This window comes from Solanum pennellii, chromosome 7 (assembly GCF_001406875.1).
Source record: "Solanum pennellii chromosome 7, SPENNV200".
Classification (NCBI taxonomy): Eukaryota; Viridiplantae; Streptophyta; class Magnoliopsida; order Solanales; family Solanaceae; genus Solanum; species Solanum pennellii.
Window position 1 is genome coordinate 72,818,366 of NC_028643.1, and position 22,925 is coordinate 72,841,290.

At 32.4% G+C, this 22,925-nt stretch overlaps 5 protein-coding genes and 1 non-coding gene across 6 annotated transcripts in view; 3 read left to right on the forward strand and 3 right to left on the reverse strand.

Moving 5' to 3' along the window:
• The window catches only part of LOC107025409 (protein PATRONUS 2-like), a 4,841-nt gene extending 4,075 nt beyond the window's left edge, over nt 1-766 (forward strand). The window contains exon 6 of the transcript XR_001457405.2: nt 470-766. The gene's annotated coding sequence lies outside the window, so the exon portion shown is untranslated. The remainder of the gene's footprint in view (nt 1-469) is intronic.
• An 865-nt stretch (nt 767-1,631) lies between these two features.
• On the forward strand, nt 1,632-4,369 carry LOC107024683 (trihelix transcription factor ASIL2-like). Its single transcript, XM_015225670.2, has 2 exons — nt 1,632-2,943; nt 3,966-4,369. Coding segments are annotated over exons 1-2 (1,203 nt in total). The 5' UTR covers nt 1,632-1,741; the 3' UTR covers nt 3,967-4,369.
• A 1,003-nt stretch (nt 4,370-5,372) lies between these two features.
• TRNAT-AGU lies at nt 5,373-5,446 on the reverse strand. Its single transcript has one exon. It is a non-coding gene; the product is annotated as a tRNA-Thr (tRNA).
• A 3,173-nt stretch (nt 5,447-8,619) lies between these two features.
• On the forward strand, nt 8,620-9,027 carry LOC107025257 (putative zinc finger A20 and AN1 domain-containing stress-associated protein 8). Its single transcript, XM_015226052.1, has one exon. The coding sequence runs from the start codon at nt 8,620-8,622 to the stop codon at nt 9,025-9,027; it is 408 nt and encodes a 135-aa protein (XP_015081538.1).
• Nucleotides 9,028-9,161: 134 nt separating this feature from the next.
• LOC107024374 (proteasome subunit alpha type-2-B) lies at nt 9,162-15,048 on the reverse strand. Its single transcript, XM_015225344.2, has 12 exons — nt 14,901-15,048; nt 14,320-14,390; nt 14,148-14,224; nt 13,625-13,689; nt 12,895-12,941; nt 12,458-12,533; nt 12,052-12,119; nt 11,285-11,354; nt 10,966-11,051; nt 10,030-10,092; nt 9,599-9,664; nt 9,162-9,514 (listed from the first exon to the last, which is right to left on the reverse strand). Exons 2-12 carry the CDS (start codon nt 14,358-14,360, stop codon nt 9,466-9,468), a joined length of 708 nt encoding a protein of 235 aa, XP_015080830.1. The 5' UTR covers nt 14,361-14,390; nt 14,901-15,048; the 3' UTR covers nt 9,162-9,465.
• A 2,697-nt stretch (nt 15,049-17,745) lies between these two features.
• On the reverse strand, nt 17,746-22,640 carry LOC107024576 (protein LIGHT-DEPENDENT SHORT HYPOCOTYLS 10). Its single transcript, XM_015225565.2, has 2 exons — nt 21,994-22,640; nt 17,746-18,115 (listed from the first exon to the last, which is right to left on the reverse strand). Exon 1 carries the CDS (start codon nt 22,506-22,508, stop codon nt 22,005-22,007), a length of 504 nt encoding a protein of 167 aa, XP_015081051.1. The 5' UTR covers nt 22,509-22,640; the 3' UTR covers nt 17,746-18,115; nt 21,994-22,004.
• Between the last annotated feature and the right edge of the window lie 285 nt (nt 22,641-22,925).

Genomic DNA, 22,925 nt, shown 5'->3' on the forward strand with positions numbered 1-22,925 from the left:
AGACCGTCCGTGCGAAAATTGTTTGATATTATGATAGTGCGTTGAGATCGTCCGCACAGACACGTGGAGATCGTCCGTGTCGGTATATGGACCTCGCGAGTCCCCCATGGGTCATGAACTCTCGATGTATTTCCGAGGAGTATCATGTATATACGGTTGAGTGAGTACTGGGTATTCTGAGACATATCATTACATGGCATCATATTGCATTGCATTTCATCCCATCATTCATTCTTGATGACTATATGTTTCGTTTGGTGTTTAGAAAATATTAAATGTTGATTTCCTTTATTGATGAAACTTGAATAGTAAGTGTATATATATATATATATATATATACTTGTACAATCTAAGAATTTATTTTCTTATATAACTCCCGTCACTACTTCTTCGTGGTCGGTCAATGAGACATACTGAGTACACGTGGTTTCGTACTCATACTACACTTGTTGCACTCTTTGTGGTGCAGATTCGATTCCAAGTAGGAGCACATCTCGAGGAGCAGTTTGAGTCCGAGTTTGGAGTGTCTTGGAGTTGTGGTGAGCTGCTTGGCTGTTCCGTGGCCCACACCTCCCTCTATATTTTTTATTTATTCTGTTATTCAGTATTCAGACAGGATATCCCTTATGTTAGATTTGCCTTTTTAGTTTCAGACTTGCATCGTATTTTAGAAGCTCTTGTACTCATGACACCATTTCTTGGGTAGTATTTTTTTTCAGTTTTCCGCATTCGTACTTATAAGAACTCAGTGTTGGAGATTTGGAAATTTGTTGTCTTTTCACTTCTTGTTAGTTAAGTTTGTTAAAATATGCTGGTTGGCTTACCTATTGGTTGGGAATATAGGTGCCATCACGACTCGTGATTTTGGGTCGTGACACCTTGACAAGATATTAGTGATTGATTCTACGATTCGAATAAGTGATAGAGACAACTTTACTTTTGCTTCAAGATTCTTCATTTTTGGAATATGATATTGGTGCACTTGTGGTGATACAATATACAAAGTCAATATCCAATATAATTGTTTACGTAAATCTGTACCAACCCCAAGTAGACAAACAAACATAAACCTGTCCCTTTTAACTTTTAAATTTATGTCTACTCAAATAGTATCACGTAAATTGAAATAGAGTGAAATATCATTTGTGTTGAAACTTAAACCACTATTATTCTAGTTTACACCTCAAATCAAATGATATTAGTAAATTATTCTTAGATATCTGTACAACATTGATCCAAAAACATATTACTACTACTAGTCTGCTACAACTAAATACTAATCAACCATTATGATTAAATGAATGTAAAATAACAGATTACTACTACTTCTAATCAAGTACTACTTGATTAAATGAACGTAAAATCATGTGGGTATAATAAACTGGGTGCTAAGTGAAAAATTACTTCTTTATTTCGGTGAGAGTTTAAACTTTTTTTAATTTCTTATTCAATGTTTAATATCCGTAATGTCTGGTATTCATATTAGAGTCAATTAATTTGAATTCACACCAAACAGGCCTTATTTGGAGGATAGCCCTCCTTGTAAAAAAGAATTTTTTCATATCTAGAACTCATAGAATTTGCATTATTATTTGCACAAAAAAGTATAAAATTGTTTTGATTTTCTCTTTCCCTCCAAAAGAGATAGTTCTAGCAAAGCCCATTAGCTCAAAATCTGAAAATCCAAACAGTCCCTTACGTACCACTACAGTCTACTACACCCCACCTTCGTCGGCGCCCAATGTTCCGTCGACACAACCATACTGATAACCCCTCACCGATCACTTCTTCTAACCCTAATTCCTCCACTATTTTTCATCCCTCCGCAGCCGACGCTGCCGTCGTTTCACATTCCGGTACCATGTCCGACGACGACCACTTAGCTCCTCCCTTCTCCAATCACAACTCTCCATCTCCGTCGCATTCCCGGTCTCCGCTGCCGGGTAGAGACAACAAGCTACTAGCACTGCCTCCACCTCCGATGCTGACGCCAGCGTCGATGTCAACTCGGACGCCGGTTTTTCCAGCTCGAGAAGATTGCTGGTCAGAGGCAGCGACTCATACGTTGATAGAGGCATGGGGTTCCAGGTATTTGGAGCTTAACCGGGGAAATCTCAGGCATCAGCACTGGGAGGAAGTCGCCGATGCTGTCAACGCACAGCACGGCCATATCAAAAAGCAGTATCGTACGGACATACAGTGCAAAAACCGTATTGACACCTTGAAGAAGAAGTATAAGACTGAGAGGGCTAAAGTATCTCAATCCCCCGGTCGTTATATCTCCGCTTGGCCTTTCTTCAGCAGCCTCAACGTTCTCATTGGAGTCACCGCGAAAGTTTCTCCACCACCGCCGGCGACAACGTTACCTCCTCAACGGAGAATGCCGCCTACGCAGGCAAAGTCACCTCGACAATGGAGAGCGCCACCGCCGGGAATGTCACCTCTTCAATGGAGATCGCCACCGCCGGAAATGCTACCTTTTCAATGGAGAACGCCACCAGTGCCTCCTCCGCCACTGTTGGGTATTCCAGTTGGTCCCCGGTCGAAGCGTCCAGCTGCAGCCATAGACTACAAGGTGTCCCGAAGAAATTTCTCGGCCATGGCAGCAGCAGCAGCGGCTGCCTCTGATGATTCAGACGAAGAGAAAGAAGAATCGGAGACGTCGAGTGTGGCAGCATCAGCTATGGCCATTGCTACTTGTAGAATCAAGAGAAAGAAGAGTGGGGGGTTGGTAGAGGGTTATAAGATTCTAGCTGAGTCAATAGGAAAATTTTCGGAGATATATGAAAGAGTAGAAATGGCAAAACAGAGGCAGATGATTGAGTTGGAGAAGCAAAGAATGCAATTTGCAAAGGACTTAGAGATACAGAGAATGAAGCTGATTATGGAGTCACAAGTGCACCTTGAAAAGCTTAAACGCTCTAAAACACAGCTTAGAAGATGGTGAGCGACTCTTTTTTGTGTTTTTTCTTCATTCAATGTGATTTAGATTCATATAAGTGCCTGTGCATGTATCCTATGTTGCTGTAACCACCCAAAAATGCCGAGATCCTCCAAAAGTACTGCATTCTTGGAGGATTCGAGCAACACAGTTATGTATCCATGTGTGTAGTCTTTGAATGTTGACAGGAGGGTTTAACTTCCAATCTAGTTTGGGATTGATATACCAACTTCGTTTGGGATTGAGGCATTGTTGATTGGTATTAACTATGCATAGTTAGATACCGTCTTTGTTAGATTTGTGAATTATTGGGTATTGATGGTATAATCTTTCTAGCAGCTGTTAGTTCATTGTATCTGGTTTTCTGAGGTTCCTTGAATTTACTTTGATCTTCGTTGTTCAGAGTTTCCGAGGGGAGGGGAAATTTTGACTCGTTGAGTCAGTTTACCTCAAATCTTGTTTCTCCATTATGATAACTCTCCCTTGGACATGCAATTTGTGGATTTCTTTTTCATAGCTAATCGGAACCTGAATAAATCTTAAGGCGCAGGGAATTAAGGATTTCTAGGAGCTAGTGGCCTCACTTCAATCTTTCATTGTGCTAGAAACAATGGAGTGAAGTTGACAATGATTGGAAGGGCTTCGACTAATCAAGGAGATGTGGACTGGGGCTTCTCCCGTGGTTAAAAACTTGATTGTTTTTGCTGAATAAATGTTAATCATGTCTAAGTGAGAGAGTTGATGCAGAGCAATTCATTTTCTGCGATATCTTATAGAAGTTGCTCATGTAAACTCGCTCACTATGAATTGAGGCAACTATTGTGGCTATCTTTCCGAATCATGTCCGTGTTAAACTAGCTGATACGTTAAAACTGCAGATGGGCACTTCTGAATGAGCTATAGAACATTACCTATGAAGTTAATCGGTGTGCATAAGAGACCATGTTTTTTTCCATTTATGCTGCCTTTTTCTCTTTTCTTTTGAATGGTGGTCAGCTAATTACTCTGTGTTCTTGATGATCAGATAATTGCTTGTAGATGGAGGTTTGGTGGCATGCTCTACAATCTAATGCGGGGATCTTTATGCAAGCCATATACATACATATATATTTTGATTAGCGTCTTCATATGAATACCAGTCTGCTACTTTGAAGATGCATTAGAGATGTTAGTTCCACACATGGTCGTCGCTCAAGAACTTGTATCTAGCTGCTTAAAATCTGGAGTAATTTTGTAACTTATCTTTCTCTAGGTAACATGTTTTTTTTCACTCCAGCTAGGTGAAAATGGTGACTTGAGAGTTGAGACTTTCTTTACTGTGCTCCTAGTTATATATTATTCTAAGCTTCAAGCTGTTGATGATGACTATCTATGCACTAAGTGGATGCATGAAGGTTTAAACTTTAGTACATTGGATTGTGATGACCATAGTTTGTGTTCTTTTTGGTCAGCAAAAAATATGAATATTTTCATAATCCTGAACATACAGAGATCCAACTTGTGAAATTGCACTGAATATGTGTTGTAATGAGAAACCTACAGAAAACATTCAAGTCTATGAGAAAAATATTGGAGGCTCGCCCCAAAAGCGCCTTTGAAAACACTTGAGGTACTTGCCGCCTCTAAAACGTCTTTGAAAACACTGGTTGTAAGTGACCCATCAACATGAGATTTCATTTCTCACCAACAACCTTGCTTAGGCTTGGTTACTATCTATGTCGCCATATGATATGACAATAATGCATTTTGTCACTGACCTAAGAGAGCGACCTCTAAATCAAAGTTGCTTTGCTTTTTTTTTTGTTGGCTACTTAGTAGTTGTATCTTGAGTCAAGGGCGTATATCATAAGCAAGGTAGAGTGTGTGTTATTTTTTGTGTTGGCTAGTCAAAAGTTGTATCTCAAGCCAATGATCTATCATAAACGAGGTAGAATGTGCCATTTTATTTGTTGGCTAGTCAGGAGTTGTATCTTGAGTCAAGGGCGTCTATCATAAACAAGGTAGAGTGTGTGTTATGGCCTTTTATTTATTGGTTAGTCAAGAGTTGTATCTCGAGTCAATGACCTATCATAAACAAGGTAGAGTATGTTATGGCCTTTTATTTATTGGTTAGTCAAGAGTTGTATCTCGAGTCAATGACCTATCATAAACAAGGTAGAGTGTGTGTTATGACCTTTTATTTATTGGTTAGTCAAGAGTTGTATCTCGAGTCAATGACCTATTATAAACAAGGTGAAGTGTGTTATTTTATTTGTTAGCTAGTCGGGAGTTGTATCTCGAGCCAATGACCTATCATAAACAAGGTAGACTGTGCTATTTTATTTGTTGGTTAGTTAGGAGTTGTATTCGAAAATGAAAAAGTGTGTGATAATACATAAAAGTTTTTTGTGTAAAGAAAGAAAAATGAACAAACAAACAAAAAGGTGTATTTTGCTCTCGTTGAGAGTCGAACTCAAGACCTCCCGCTTACTAAACGGGTGCTCTAACCAACTGAGCTACGAGAGCTGCTTGTTTAATAAAAAATTTAAAACTATATTCTAATCATAATCAGTAGTTACTAATAAGGGTGTGTTCTTCATTGATGCTCCTATAGGTGTGTGCATCGTTGGTTCAATTTGATTATATATATATTGGCTTGATTTATCCATTTGCAAACATGTTAAATCGATAACTAAATCAACAAGATATATATTGTCTATTTTGGTCNTATATATATATTTATATATTTATATATATATTCATAAAATTGAAATAGTAGCAAGAATATAAATGCATACATGTTTCCACATTTATCATTTTTTGTTCGAGAGATAATTATTTTGAAGAGTAATGCAATAAATTATGAAAACAACATCAATTTTCTGTCTTTGCCATAATAAAATTTAAAATTGAGAAGAGAGAAGATGCTACTTTGTCAAGAAGAGAGAAGACTTTGTTATATATATAGTGATAAAGATGCTAGTTTGTGTTGTTTACGTCGAAATAATACTAAAAAATTAAGAAATAAGATTGGTATAATGCTATAGCCATTGTTGTATAATTAAGAGTAACATAGTAATTAAAATATAATCTTATTGAATTATTAGATTATCAGTTTAACCATTAATCAAAATTATAATATTGATAATTAAATCAACAACCTAATATATTTAATTACAAATTCGTTAATCAATTCTAATAAATTGATAATATCTTTTTTTCTTCAATTTATTATTTAAACTAATTTTTTATGCTTCCCACACAAGAAAGACCGCAATAAACCAAATCAACAAGGACATAAAGATCTATTACCTTAATAACTTTGCAAGGTTAATTTAGAAACCAATTCTAATAAAAATTTACGATAAAAATTTAATATGTTTCCTATAAAAATTCGTGTTGGAAAAGTAGAAAATAACCGCTACAAGTAAAGTTAGTCAATCAAAATTAGGTGACTTCTAATTTGATATTCATTATGAACACCAAACTTTTGTGTCTATAAATGATGATATTCACTTATTTATGCTTAATTAAAATTTATTAAAGTGGTTTCTAGTTCTAGTTTAATTTGATTCCTACTTTTAAATATGAATATATTGTTATTTTAATTAATCAATTACTAAAATAATGACTCGAGCTAAGATAGGTTGATTGGGTTATATATTTTCTCCGAAAAATATTGAACTCATGAATTACTTAGTAGAATTTACGCGAAGCGCTAACAACTACACTATACAATCAAAGTTTTATCAGTTTCAAATAAAATTGAACAAAATGAATAACATTCATTATTTGACAATAAAATATAAAAGTATTATATAATTACAATAATTTGAAACATAAAATATCTACAAGACATATAAAATATTTCTGCCACCTAAATTAGATCAAAGGGAGAATATGTTATTTTAAAATTACCTAAAAACTAAAAAGTGATATAAATTACACTAATAACCTAAAATGTTTTAAAATGATATAACAATTTGAATGAATCTCCAAATTCTAACACTTTCATATAAATTTGAGACGAATTAAATAACATATATTAGACCTACTGCACAAGCTCATGTATTTAGTGATTAATGAGAAACGAATTACATTAATATACTTTCTGATACTATCTAATCTATTTCATGTGTCATATTTTTTTTATTTTAGTATTTTCTCTATCTACTTTTATTTGTCTGCCTTTTGAAAGTTAATTTGACAAATTTTCATAGTTAAATTAGATTACATTAATTCAATATTTTAAACAAAAAATTTAGATATCAAAAACTATATGAAAAGTATTATAAGTTGCAATTTTTTGCATATCAATATAATGAAAAAATATTTAAAAAGACACCTTAACTTTGCGAACTTCCTATTACCCCATTAAACAACTTAAAGATAGAATGTATACCCCATTTTTCACTGAATACCACTTGTACAAAAGTATTTGTATGTCACACACTAATACTCATTTGCCAAGTGTTAAAAATAATTTTAATTTATTTTTATCTAATTTCTTTGTATTTCTTTTTGTTATTCTTTTTTTCTTTTTTCTCTTTCTTCTTCACATCAACTATGTTATTTCTTTTTCTCTTTCTTCTTCACCTCAACGCTGTTCTTGAAATTCATTGTGGCTGAGCAGATTTCGCAGCAACACTATTAATTTTTAGTCAAATTACTATCAATTAATTTATTTATGAAAATAAATATCATCAAATAATTAAAATCTAAATACTCAAATGTTATCAAATCAAAATCTGATATTTAAATCACAACCTTCTCCAACTCTTACTCCCAAATTGAGTTTTTCATAGTTAACAACTCCCAGATCCCAATCTTGATTTGTAAGAGAGAAAAAAATCACAAAACTAATTTTTTTCAAAAAATAAAAAAGAAATTCAATAATATTAGTTTTTTAAGAAAAAAACGTCAGAAAGAAAAAAGAGAAAAAGAAATGAAGGAAGACATGGATGCTCAATGAATATGGGTAAGCTAATGATGGTAGGAAAGATGAGAAAAAAGATATGAAAAATTAAAAACTATTCTTAATAAAGTAAAAAAAAATAATTAATACATGAGTTTTTATATTTTTTTCCAATAAGGCAAATTGAAAGTGCCAAATGATAATTTTACATTGGTCTAAAGCTGTATCAACAGTGCTTCACGCGCCCATATGCTGTGACAACACGAGTGGTGTTAAAATTAGTCAAAATGGTATATTTATTGTAGATTTAGATAGTTCATGAGGTAATAGGACACTCTCAAATTTAAAGTGTCTTTTTGAAAATCCGAAACAATTTCAATGGTGATTTTATGTTTTTTTCTCAAAAATATATCTTAAAAGTTTGACTTCAAAAATAGAAATCATGACAAACAATAGCAGACGGAATAAATACTTCTTTCTTTTGCATGCACATTAATATCTATTTATTTTTAGTAAGGATGACAAATAAAGTGTTCCGGAAGGAATATTAGAAAGGAAAATTATATTCCTAAACCGAAACGGAATCGGAAAAAAAAAGAGCCGCTATTTTCCTAATTTGATTTCTATTAGGAAAATAAAATAGTATCTTAATTTGTCCTCTCTATATATTGCCATCAAAACCATGAACATCACTCATCAACTAAAACAAAATCACCATTACTGCTATATAATTTGCTCTTCTAAAAAGAAAATATTTGTACAAGAAAGTGCTAATTAAAGGAAGATGACTTCTTGTGGCAAGGTAGAAGATCCAATTCTATGTGCAAAGGGTTGTGGTTTTTATGGAACTTCAAGCAATAACAATCTTTGTTCTCAATGCTACAAAGCTTTTCTGAAAGAAGAAGAAGCCAAGAATGTCGCGGTTTTATCGGAGAAGATATCATCTCTTACTTGTGAATATGATTTTAAAGGTACAACTGAATGTACGATGAAGATTAAGCAAAGATGCATGACTTGCAAGAAGAAAGTTGGATTACTAGGGTTTAGTTGTCGATGTAAAGGAGTGTTTTATAGTGTTCATAAGTATCCTGAAGAACATGCATGCACTTTCGATTACAAGTCTTCTGGTCGTGTGACTTTGGCTAAGGAAAATCCTCTATGTAGACGTGAGAAACTTGAGAATAGGATCTAAGGACATTGTTGTAATTTGTTTCGATTTGCTTTCAAATTTTATTTTAATCTCTTAATAAAAATCCCAAATTGGTTCTATTCTTTTATAAATCACACGGTATAAATTTGAAGATATAGATACTATTAGGCTGGTAATTGTCAAAACAAACTAAACATGCAGTTCATGAATGTAATTTTTCTCTTTTTGATGTGTTTAAGGTACTACTTGAACAATATGTGAATTTAAGAAACTGAGAAAAGCCCATATTAAGCTTTTCAGATCAGAGCATAAATAACACCATAGCATGACCAAAATACATAGAACCAAGTTGAGTTTTGATTAAACATCAAATTATACCCAAACCAGCAAGAACCTCCCATAGTTGAGCTTGTGCTGTGCCCCTAGTCGCGCTTCCTGTCCAACAACTACTTCCAATTCTGTTTTGGCTGAAAGGAAAATCTATTCTACTTCCTGTAGGTAATCATCTATTTCAGTTGGAGTGAGAATTCTGCAAGGAGATGAACGACTGTTTTAGTAACCGGCTAACAGAGTGAACTCATGTTAAAAACTTTAAAGACAAGAAGACACTTGCCTGAATACTTTGTCTGTTCCAATAATTCCAATCTCAATGTTTTTGCTGGAGATCTGTCCTTCAAATCTGGATTAGCACACCAAATATGAGTTATTTTAGAGGAATCTTTTACTATTATTGTTCAGGGAGAGGGGAGGGGGGCAGAACGTCGATAAAGAAACTTTGCATTGAGAACCATTACTGCACAACAAGCAAGCAATAGGAATGGTCTCGCAATTCTGGACAAGTTCAAGTGCGTGATATTTCTGATACTATATATTTAACATGACGAACAAGATTTAAATCCCTTTTTTTTGTGGTGCCAACAAACATTATGTGAATATAGAGGACACCAAAATCATCTAGAGGGTCGAAAAAACACATGTCCCATCAAAGGGGATATTTTCATATAGAATAGACAGCTCCTGCATAGAGGAATAAATTAATCTTACCCCTCCTTCAATGTCAGGATAGCAGTGTGTACAGCATCATCGAGCTCCATTTCCTCCGTGTATCTGAGTGGAACAGGAACGTTATGATTTACATTAATAATACTTCACCAGTAATCAAACGGGTTGAAAAGCACCCCAAATTAATAGGCTTTGTAGTTGGCCAATGAGACAATGTTCCAACATGCAGACAACATTTGACATTGTGGGACAGAAAAATGGTTAACATCCTTCAGAGGTATGTCAAAGTTTGACCTACAACTCCAATCGCCAGCACCAACTGATGTCACAAAGCAGTATGGGCAGAAGCCCTCTGCTGGCTACTTGTTTCAAGCAAATCAATTGTTCATTACCGACAATTCTCTTCCTAGCACATTTGTAGAAATGCAATAAAACCCATGCCATTAAAGATTTCCTCCTTTTTCACCCCCTCCCATCTTCTGATGCCATGAGGCTTATAAATTACGACTCGGTTCGCATAATAACCCTTAGCACATCCAGAGTAATAGAATAGAACAGATGCAAATCATTGACATACTCACAAAGTGAAGAATGTCTCCCTTGCATAAAAGCTGTTCCAACTACTTTTTGCAACTTTTGGTAAAAGTAGAGGAAGTGCAAGAAGCAGTAGCAGGTTGATATAAAGATGGTGCACAGTAAAAGATCAAGACAGTCCATCAATGATGGATGAAGAATTAGACAGCTGTGGGTTATTGAGGAGAGATTATTGTTCTTGTTTAACCAAAACTATTAGGGCTACAAACTCATGAGGTAGCTGGTCAAGATGAGTTTTCTAAAACTGGTAATTGTTACATAAAATCAGACAGTAACTTCGATTGTAGACCAGTAAATGTAAAAATATAGCATTTAAAAATAAGAAAAAGGAGGTTATATTTTATGAATAAACGATCAACTTTTTTTAAATGAATAAGGATTCACCTCTTCTCGAGGAATGTCTTGGCATTAGAGACATTCTTTCCCATTGCTGAAGCCTTCCAAGAGAAGTACGAACCAGATGGATCCACCTAAAATGAGAAAAAAACAGCTGAACATGAAAAGAGTTCAAGCAACAAAGGAACCTGCAGGCTGCAGCTCATTAAACAAAATTTACAAAGAATAAAAGCTCCCACAAGTAAAAACCATGAAGAACATCAATACAAATTATGTAAATTCACCTCATGAAGTATAGATCACCAAATTAGACACCTCAAGAACAGAAAGTGATCAGAGAGATCACCAGCACTGATAGACAACATACCTGATATAGTTGTGGACCCTTGTCATCAAAACCCGCAACCAAGAGTGAAACACCAAATGGTCTTACACCACTGTACCGGAGAAAACAGAAAAACAAAAGTAAGGGATTGCCCAAGAAGACTAAAAATGTTCTCTTTCTTGAACATCCAAAAGAAAATCACGAATAGATACAGATGAGCATCTGGATTAGTTTCAAGAAAGATATGGCTTTGCCTGCCCTACAGTTGATAGTCTGATGAATCTGAAGTGTTGATCTTCGTCAACAGAACAAATAATTCATATTCTAACATGAAAAGAGAGCCCATCCAAGAGATCCAAAAAGTTTAGAGGCCAAGTTTAACCTCCACTTCCAGAAATGCTTCCGGAGAGTAGCTAAAAATTAGAAATGACTAAAACAACTGTAGTACACATTGCTTCCATCCTATATAAAGGAGGCTTGTGCAGCCCCAGTAATCCAACAACGATTCCTTTAGATATTAACCCAAACTCAAAAATCCACCTACTAACCCTAGGTAAGAAATAACAATGCAAACAGAGGAATGTTATTAATCTTAAAATATTGTTAATGAATAATGCGTAACAAATAGAATTGTTTTGTCAGTGATAACTAATGGTATCCAACAACAAAAACTAGACCTCAGGTCCAAACAAGTTGGGATTGACAATACGAATGCTTATTGACCATGTTTCTCGATATTTAAAATATGATCAGCACATATTATAGGATCCTCCAAGTGAAGTGGAAGTATGGAATAAAAGAGTGCTTACCCTGATTGGGTGAATTCCTGCATGACAGCAGCAGTTTCCCTCACCAGTTGAGTGACAGGGATTGGTTCCTATGCACCACATAGATAAATCAGGCAAATATAGAAGGAACAAAGTATGTTAAAGCAACATCACATTAAAGCACTAGAGTGAAACAAACAAAGCAGGTTAGAGGAAAAGGGAGCTCCAATAGAAAACCTCTGCCTCCGTATAGCAAGAGCAAGATTAGACAGCGACTTTATATGTTAGCATCAATACAAAGAAGAAGCATCTTAAATTGCAAAATAGTAGGACAGTTACATCAACTGTACAAATATCACCCGGCAGAGTGGTAACATTACACTTGAATCATTAAGGAAATACTGCACTTGAATCATAGAATTGAGATTTGATAAAAGCTAACTCATACTTTATAGAGTCGGTAATATTGCTCAGCTGACTTCCTACTTTTCCGAACCAAAACTCGAGAATCAGGACCCATGCCACTGCAAGGAGTAAATTTTGGTAGTAGAGAGATCACCAGAGGTAATGCAATAACCACAAGAACATATAAAAACATCCCGTGGAAGGATATATCAGAGAACTAAGACCATTTGCAAGGCATATATTGATGCTTTACTGACATTGTAAGATAATTTAGAACAGAAGTAGAACCAAGAGCAAGAGAATAACCATCAGCTTTCATAGGTACCATCCTTCCATGTATAACAAGTTGTTAGTTACAAGTTCTAATGAATAGCAACTAGCTAAGCAAGGCAAATAGCCAATCGATTTGTCAATTCAACTATGGACAAAGCACCATGGGCATAGGAAATTTTTTGTGCTCTATCATATAACAGATTGTACCTGTACACAACTCCAATATTTGATGTCAAAGTCTGAATTTTCTGCACCTGTTATACATTTCAAAGAATCAGGTATAGAAGGGTAAACAAGGAAGACGCAACATGGCAAAGGTTAAGGAATGTAAAGCAAAAACAAAAAGACACTTGGAATGCCCATGCAGTCCCAAGACGTGATAGGTAGAAATAAGTATCACCGAACCACAGAATATACTAATTTAACACCAAAGGCTACAAACATGAATGCACTTGTTGGTATGTTGTAACCTGGTGACTGGCTAACTGCTTTTGTGAATATAATTTAGAATATAACTCTACAGAGCAGTAAAGTAAACATTACTAAAAATTTATATATTTTCAATGCATACGCAAATTCAAACAGACTAATTATCTCAACTTAATAAAAAATCATCATTTGTTTCAATCTTGATGAAGCTCAATTGGATATCAGACCAGGTACTCATAGATGGAACTAAACAGAAGATATCTTCGTTTATGCCTAACTTATTATTAAACTGCAAACTACTACTCACACCAACACAGTCATTGGAAATTTTTATCAACAAAAAGTTAAGAGTATAAAAATAAAGCACTAGAATCAACTTTAGAGAGAAAAATAAGAGCACCACTATATTTGATTAGCTATCAACAGTCAGTCTGGCAACTATAATTTACAAGGAACATTCATTATCGTAAATAGACAACAGAGGATAAACTTTACGGAATATACTTACAGATGCTTCATCAACTAAGATAGATGGTAATTTCTTCTCGGTAGCAATTACAACACCATTAGAAGCTGCAATCAAACAGTTGGATATATAAAATCACTACAAGAACTTCACAACTATTATTCGAGCTAGGAAAACAAAAGCTTGAAACTTCTCCAGGAGGAACTCTTAAATGAGAAGTAGAATCACACCACAATACCTGAAGGACATGTGTAACCTATTATAGTATTATTGGCTTATAAAGTCACAACTATATTCTTCAGTCTTCACTAAATTAAAAATCCCAGTATGGGATGCAAGTCATCTATGTTACAGAACCAAAAGCATTTAAATCAACAACTAGAAGTAAAACGATGTTACAAGATTTGGTTTCAAATATTTCAGAGTTAACTTGTTCGGCATTCTCTATGTTAACTTTTTTTATAATACAAAGCAAGTGAACATGCTGAATAGAACATAATCGCAGACATATGTTAACGCTATTGCCATATCAGTAACTTTGCATTTAAATTAGACCTTGAGTTACCTTTAATTCCCAATGATGTTTGGCCAGATCCAACAGCAGTCAATGCATGCTCAATCTGAACCAGCTTTCCAGATGGACTATGCCACAGCATATTACAATATCAGACATCAAAATTGAGTAGAAACTATATAATTGATCCAATACATACAAGTTCTATCTCATAAACCTATACCTGAAAGTTGTAAGTGAGAAAGAATACTGACTATCACCCATTGCCTTATGGACTAATTTCCGGTTGAAAACCTGTAAAATGATAACGTTCCGAGCAAAAACAGTATAAGTCAGACAGTAGAATCACTAGCTTAACTAACATCATTACTGAAACTGCAAATTCACTATTTTAAACCATGATTAACTAATTCACCAAAAGGTAAATAGACCGAAAATCGATATCCAGAACTTCACTGAACACCAATAAATATTCCAGTTCTTTTCTACTTCGCTAAAACTAATATTCATCTCTAAATTTTAACAATGCTGCAGGGATCTAACGAAGTATGCTGCTCCCGGATTAATCTCTCTCATATCTGATTCGTATAACAAAAAATTGAAATATTCACGTATTTAATCAGAAAATGTGCACAATCTACTTTATTCAATACATAAAAAAGTAACCAAAAAAGGATCAAATAACACAGGAATAATTTCTATAGCAAGGAAAAAAGCATAAAACCTAAGTAAATTAAAGCGAAAAATAAAAAACATTGTGACAATTTATATCTATGATTGCATAAGAGATCAAATTTCACATACGATCGAGAGGTTGAAGATGAAGATGCAAAGTTTCAGCAGCAAAGAGGATTTGCAGAAATAGCTTCTTCTCCACTGATGCTTCTCTTGTGCTTGAGCCTTGAAGAAGAAGAAATATATTTTGGACGAGAAAGATGGTCACTTAAGTCCTAAAACTCTTTTTGAAGTTTAATGTAGTCCCTAAACTAATATTTAAGGCTATTAGGACATTGAATTATAACTTTTTTCAGCTTCAACAGTCCATGTGCTTGATTTTGGGTGAAGTATATTTATTAAGGGTGACAAAATTAGCTCACGGAAATATGATCTTCCTAAATGTTGATTTATCTATTTATTTGTTACTTTTTTATAAAAAAAAATTGAGGTGAAATTTGCATTGTGATTGTAAAAGTTAAATATCACTATTTTAAAATTATTGATATTAATCGGATCAAATTGAACGGCTATAAACTCAATACATTTTTTTAGTCCATTTAAACTCAACCCATTTGAGCTCAAACAAAACTTAGGCGGGTCAAGATCCAACCCAATTTCTATTTCAACTCATTTTTAATTTCTCTAATTTCAATCTAAACAGCCCATTTGACACCCTGATTACCACTTTAAGAAGATAGGACTCCACTAAGGTGTCAAAGTTTAGATGGGTTAATGACCCTCACATTTATTAATTTGGTTAATTTTAATTTGTTCAAATTCAGCTCATGTTAATATTAAATATTGATTATTATATATCTCAAACTAAAGAAATTTTATCAAACTATTTTTTTTAAAAAATAAGTTTATTTTGTTTGATGTGTTATATATTTGTTGAATAGATTATTAACTTTAATTTAGTAATTAAATAAATTAAAAGAAAGTAGACAAAAAAAATTAAAATTTGGTAAGAGTTGGACGAGTTTAATTGTCTCCATTGGTTAGGATTTACAACCCCAAGTAGTAATTTCTTGATAAAGCTTTTGATAATAATTAACCTATTGATTCAAACCATCTTAATCTAAAATTTATATTATTTTGTAGATAAGTGAATAGTTTTCACCTGTCATAATATTTAATATTCGCATAAATATAATGAAATTGAGAAATAATATGCACCTTTCAATCAACAAATCCATCACAAATGAACTAGTAATATTTATGAAACACAAAAATTAAACCTATAATTATATCACTAATTGACCTATATAGGATTTTGGGGTTAGAATTTGTTCATTTTATCTCAAATATGATTCAACGTCATTAAGTATATATAGCTTTGAGATAAATTCTATCGATACACTCAATAATCTCTTCTTTAGATTTGTTAAGGTGCAAGTGGCCGGTATTCCTATTCATATGTTTATTCAAACTATTTATTCTAATATAAGTTATTGAGTTAAAGCTAATTAACCCAAAAATACACTCCTCATATAGTGATAGTATAATTATTTTTGGGTAACTTATATAAATATACAATAAATAAAAAATATTTATTATTATAGCAATGATATTTTTTTTCACTTGATCACTTTTAATTCATATTACAAAGAACAATTTATTATTCACATATAATACAAGTTTAATTGATGGATAATACATTTTAATACACTTATAATACAATGTGTGAACTTCTTACCAAAAAAAGCATAATATACTTTTAAAAATAGTTATAATACATAAATATTGCATACTTAATTCACTTTTAATACATATAACAGATTTAACATAGTATTGTTATAAACGATATTAAATAAAAAGTATAGCTAAAATTCGTAATTATTTATTAGAAGACACCCATTCAAATAATTTTTACAATTTTATTTGTCTTCAAATTTAATCGCATAACTTTTATATATGTTATTTCTCAATCTTTTCAACTAATTAACTTATTGGCATATCCAATAAATCTTTTTTCGACATTCATAATAATTTAAAAGCTTAGTGGCAGGGATAAATATGACTTCAGTAGTAATGTTGTAACAATGAAAACATCAACAATTCAACATTAACGATGAAGGCCTCCCTACAAAATTTGAGAAAACTTTAGAAATAGCAAATATAATAGACACAAGGCTCTATAGCTATAGTTTTGTTTGCTATGGACGGTGTACAGTTTGTATATTTATGCATGCAAATAGGGTAAGTATATATACACAAATTCTGTATTTATATATTTAAGAATTTTTTAGAACTTTATTTGTATATTTTGTTTGCCAATATACAATCAAGGTAATTTATTATGATTTTTTCATAAATCGTATACAAATAGTTAGGGTAATTAGCACATACAATATTATGAATTTATACAATCAAAAAATGAATTATACACCTTCGCGATGTATAATAAATTTTATAAATCAGACGAATAACAAAAATTGAAGAAACTATAGCCGTGAATTGTAATTTAATTTTCTTTATGTAGCTATACTTGCTAATATATGTTAATTATTTGCTATTCTACAGATTTTTTCCATTAATTTTTTATCTGAGAACTAAGACCATTTGCAGATGAGAATGTTTCTAAAATGTATATGTATTATGATTTTATTTAGTCTGTTCCAAAAAAGGAGAATAATACTTTTTATTTTATATATAGAAATAATTTAGCTTTAAACTTTCGTTTTCACGAGATAATCCAAATATAATTATACAAATATTCACTTTGTGTTTAGCCAAAGTGCATCAGATAAATTGAGACGACGAGAATGATACTTTTGATTTTATATGTAAAAATAATTATACTTTAAACTTTCATTATCATGAGATAATCTAAATATAATCACATAAATACTCATTTTGTGTTTAGTCAAAGTGCATCAGATAAATTGAGACGGCGAGAATATAAAATTAAAGGAGCATAAACAACGTAATATACGTACACTAGGGTTTGGATTCAAATTATTGATCACTTAATTGTACAAAAGAGTTTATAATAATCATCTTACAATAGAACTAGTTTAGGATTCACAAACAACTGAGAAATATAATGGGAAAGAACAGTAGAATATTTAAATTACTAAGCAGTAATAATTTGAAGAAAATGCCTCTGATTGAACATGACTGCTAATTAATTAATTAGCAGAAAAAAAAAGAAATCAAGGCACTTTTATATATAAAAAAAACCAAATGGTGACTTAATAAATATGAGACATAATTCTTCCAGTGCTATATATATATGTATATAGCAAATCCCTTAAGTGTTCAGCAATAACCTTCTCATGAAGACACAATTCATCACTTTTCTGCAAAAGAAAAAACAAGAAAAATAATAATATATAAATGTAATCATAATTAGATTTGAATTTCTAGTGAATTTAATCAGAAAACTATAAATCTTTTAAATCGAGCTAGGGTCTTTTGGAAACAGTTTTGTGTATCTCCTATCTTTTATACCCCACTTGTAAGAAAATATCGAATATGTCATTATTATTATTATACTTTATACTTATATATTATAATGGTAGAAAAAATGTTTTATACAATCGGATCTTCTATAGGATATGTACTAACAATGTACATATAACTTAAACTCCATAGAAATCGAGTTTAAGATATATATTTCAAAAGTATAAAAAGTATAAGTTATATTCATGATCATCAATATAAAAAATTTCTACACCGGTCACTAGTTAGAATAGATAATTACTCTTATTTTTTAAATTATAAATTTTACATTTTAAGTAGATTTAACTTATCGATAGATATCGTATTAATTTGTTTGACGTGTATATCTAAAACTCTTTGTAAGAAAAAGCATAAGTTGAAGCAAAGGAATGAAAAAGAATCAAAATACTAGACCTAGGGTGTCATGACTCAAGTCTAAAGACATGTCTTTTGGACTATGCTATATCGAGCCTTAGAAGTTTGTATCATATAAATTTATATTATGTCTTATAAAATTTTGTATTTTCCTTCTCTCCGATATCAAAGTAGTATTTACTTAAGTTGTCATGTACACCTAATAGTTACTAATTTGTCAACCTAAAAATCTTTCAGTCCCGCTTGACCGCCTTCCGTCAAGGTGTCACATACACCTCTACTTAGAGACCCAAGGTCTGTTAGCAGCCCTTATAGTCTACCAATGTTTTATACATACAAGATTTAAGGAATTAAGTTTTTTATTTTTTATTTTTGTTTGCAATAGATTACTACAACTTTTTAGTTACTTATTTTTTCTATTTTTGTATAGCAGTAAAGAAGTTATTTCTCCACTTTCTCATTTTCGTTGTAGTAGGAAGTTACTTCCTTATTTTCAGATGGATAGTTAATCTATCAGGTTGTATCTAATGTAATTTGTACTTAGTGAAATGATAAGCAGAAAACTAGTCAAGTTTTTGAGTACTTCAAATTTAAGAGATCGTAGGTTCTCTCTTAACGAACCAGCACCAGAGATGGAAAAAAGAAAACTTCAGATTTTATCTTGCAGCATCCCATAAATAAATTCATAACCGGAAACCATAACAAGGTCCTGGCAAAAGTTTGTTCCACCATTGCATTAAGGGAGAACATGTTCTGATATCAAATTTGTTATGATCCAAATTTATGACATGTATTGCTTGAGAGATTTAGGGAAAAGAAGCTAGCAAGGGGATGCTAAGAGATTGGTTATATAAAAAGGATCAAATTCAGAATTTCAGATTCCCAAGTGAGATAATTTGGACCTAGGCCCTTATGCACTTATTTTAGGGATATATCATATCAATTCCTAAAAAAAATATTTGTACCATATGATTTAAACTATATCTTATATAATAAGTTCTTTCCTTTCCTTTTCTTCCTCTCTCATTTTATATGCACCTCATCTTCAGAAGCTTGTCAACCTAAAAATTTGTCAGTCCTGCTTATCTGACAGAGGCATCGCAGAGGGATAGAAGCACTATAAGGGTGAATTGTTAGGTTTCTTACCATTAGATAACTTTAGTAAGTATCAAATAATGTTACCTTTTCAATCATCTTTATCTAATAACTTGAGAATTCTACCAAGATATTGCCATTTATATATGTTAATTAATTAAGCCTACTTGACATGATAGAAGTAAATTCATCTTCATTTTATACTATAAGTTTTCATTTGCTTGACCATTTTATACTTGCTATAGTCTAGAAGAAAAGCTAGGAAGCTACGAGCTTAAAATAGTGGACGCTAACATAACACATATATTTGTAACAAATAGTCATTCATATCTTTAAAACTAGAAGCAAACACATAAAATCAACATTGATACTATAATCAACTAGATAAAAAATATGTTTTTTTTGAAAATTATATATTAGTTGAATGATATGAACATATAAATGAAGCGAATAGAAGACAAAAAATGCAGCTAGAAACCAACAACTTCGATAATGGAGGAAATAGGAATATGTCATACAGACTATAGTACATAATTATTAATTTTTATGAAAAAAAATATATATAGAGAGCATTCTGACAAATAAAGAATAAGTGTGATGCCCCCACAAAGATCTAATACAGACAGTGAGCAATCTTGTAAAGATACAAAGGACGAATAAACAACAATATTGAACATTCAAATATCAATATTACCCTTGCAATAATAAGGTGATTTATATCTATAGAAGTGGAATCGCGATTACGTTACCTAATTTAATACTAAGGTGATCTATTAGTAATTCGTTACCTAACTTGCGTTATGAATTCATAGTTCAATAATTTTAGTTTATGTTATATGAATAAATTTAGATGTAGACTTAAAGTTATGGATTCAGATGAATACTGCTAGATTTGTTTCCTATATCTATCTATGCGCACTAATAGGAAATGTAATATATTAATGTTACCGTGAAATTGGAGAAATATCAATACTATATATTATGATTTCTCGTACATAAGAAAGATTTGCAATTATGATTCTGTTGATTTAAAAATCCATTATAAAACGCACTTTTTTCATAAATAATTAAAAATATAAAGAGAGGGAGCATTGCATGGTGGAGTAAATTACTATAGATTGATTGATTCAGGTGGAATAGGACATAAATTTAACTATTAAAAAATGTCAATTCTAAGATGCTTGTTATATTAAAAATGTAAAAAGCCTATGTTACCTCAAATGACTATATGTGGGGTGCACAAAATCTCCAGAATCCCAAAAGAATATAAACAAAAAAAATGTAAGGATGACATATTATATACCATGAATAGTTGCCAAATTCTTGAATGAAGACTCTTATTAGTTTTCATGAAGGTATAATGTATGGTTCTATGTGCGGGATTCAGGGAAGGGTCGGACCAATTAGAGTCTATTGTTTGTAAGCCTTCTCCAAGTACATTTCTGTAAGAGATTGTTGTACGATTCGAATATGTGATATCATGGATTACATAATAATAAATTGACTATTTCTACGAAGACTTTGAGGTGCAAGTGTATAGTACTTTTAACATTGTGGCATTAATCAAGACTTTTAGGTAAGAAAAATGATGAATTTTTTTGCATAATTATCCATCACTTCTAGGGTTTGAGGTGAATAATATTGATTAGCTAAATGTTTTCTACTTTAATTCCCCAATTGATGGTCGATGATCGATCAAAATTCATTAGCTAAGATTTAAGATTAACGCAATTTGCTTCTTTCTCCTATTATGGTGCGAAAGTTAAAACAAATTGATTTTTCAGATGATTAGTATTCAACTAATAGTTATTTTTTCGTTAAGTCTGTTTCATTGAAGAAAATTGACTTTCTGAGATAATAACTAACTATTAATCGAGTGAACATATAAGAAATCAACCCCAAACTTTAAACTTTTTAATTTCCCAATTAGATCACGGAAATCTAGTGTTCAACATATAATTAAAGTTCAACTTTATTGGATTATATATAGATAGAACTATGATATTGTTTCATCTATCATATACTAGTTCTTATTAATCTATAGAATATTCAACTAGCTTTGTATTGCTATATTTTTCAAGTTTGGATCTATATGTAAAGATGCCTCTTTATCCCATTATATTTGGTCTCTAGGGATAGTATTATTAGCCTAATCATATAATTTTGCATATATTTTATTATATGGTTTTAATAAATAAAAAATAAAAACCCCTTTTAAGTATATTAACTAAGCAATCAAATATTAAAGAAAAGTTAGAAAATTTACCATTTTTTGGATCAAGAAAATGGGTGAGAAGAAGTGCAATCATCATCTCCTTTGCTTTCACTAGCCTTCTTCTTTTTCTTCTTGTACGGAATTCCTCTTGCTTTTGCTTGACACTCTTTCACTTCCCTTAGATACACCCTAATCGCGCCGCTCGCGAAAGGGTTTGTCTCGGGGGAGCCACCGTTCTCCTCATAGGCGGCTCTGAGCCGCCCGATGAGAGCATCCAGGCTCCCCCAGGCTTGTCTTAACGGACAAGTACAGGGAGCCGGGGGCTCGGGTTGACCATAAAAGATACAACCTTGCAAATGAACCTTAGTCTTCCCAAATTGGTCAAGGTACCTAAGGAACTCCAGCACGTGGTTGCTATTGCATTGGGAAATGGAAACGGGTGGTCTTTGATTTCTTAGGTACTGACCAAACGTATTCCAATCACGACGTTTCTGAGACTCATATCGACTAGGCGTAGCAGGTGATGATCCCTCAACCAATTCTTTGCCTCTATCAAAATTTGACATATTATTTTTTTTTTCCTTTTTCAAGTGGAATTCTTGAAATGGATTGTGATTGATCGATTTTTGTAGCCAAAAATTGTGGCAACTATTGAAAAGATTATACAAAGGTTAAAGGAATAGAAGAAAATGTATTATGAGATAAAAATCACATCAAAAGGACCTATTGATTTGACAAGAAATGGGCCACATGATAGTTGCTTTATGTGCTTCTCTTTTCTTCGTACATATGTTTTATTTTTTGAACCAAACAATTTCGTTTTCATTACCATTAACTATACATTATTTTCTTACTAAGATACAATTATTGGTGACATTTTTGTCAACATTATCCCGGCCCCCACAATCTTTCATAATATAATCTCCATTATAATCTTCATTAAAAGGACAGGGAATCACTAATCACATTTTTCTAGCTGTTTA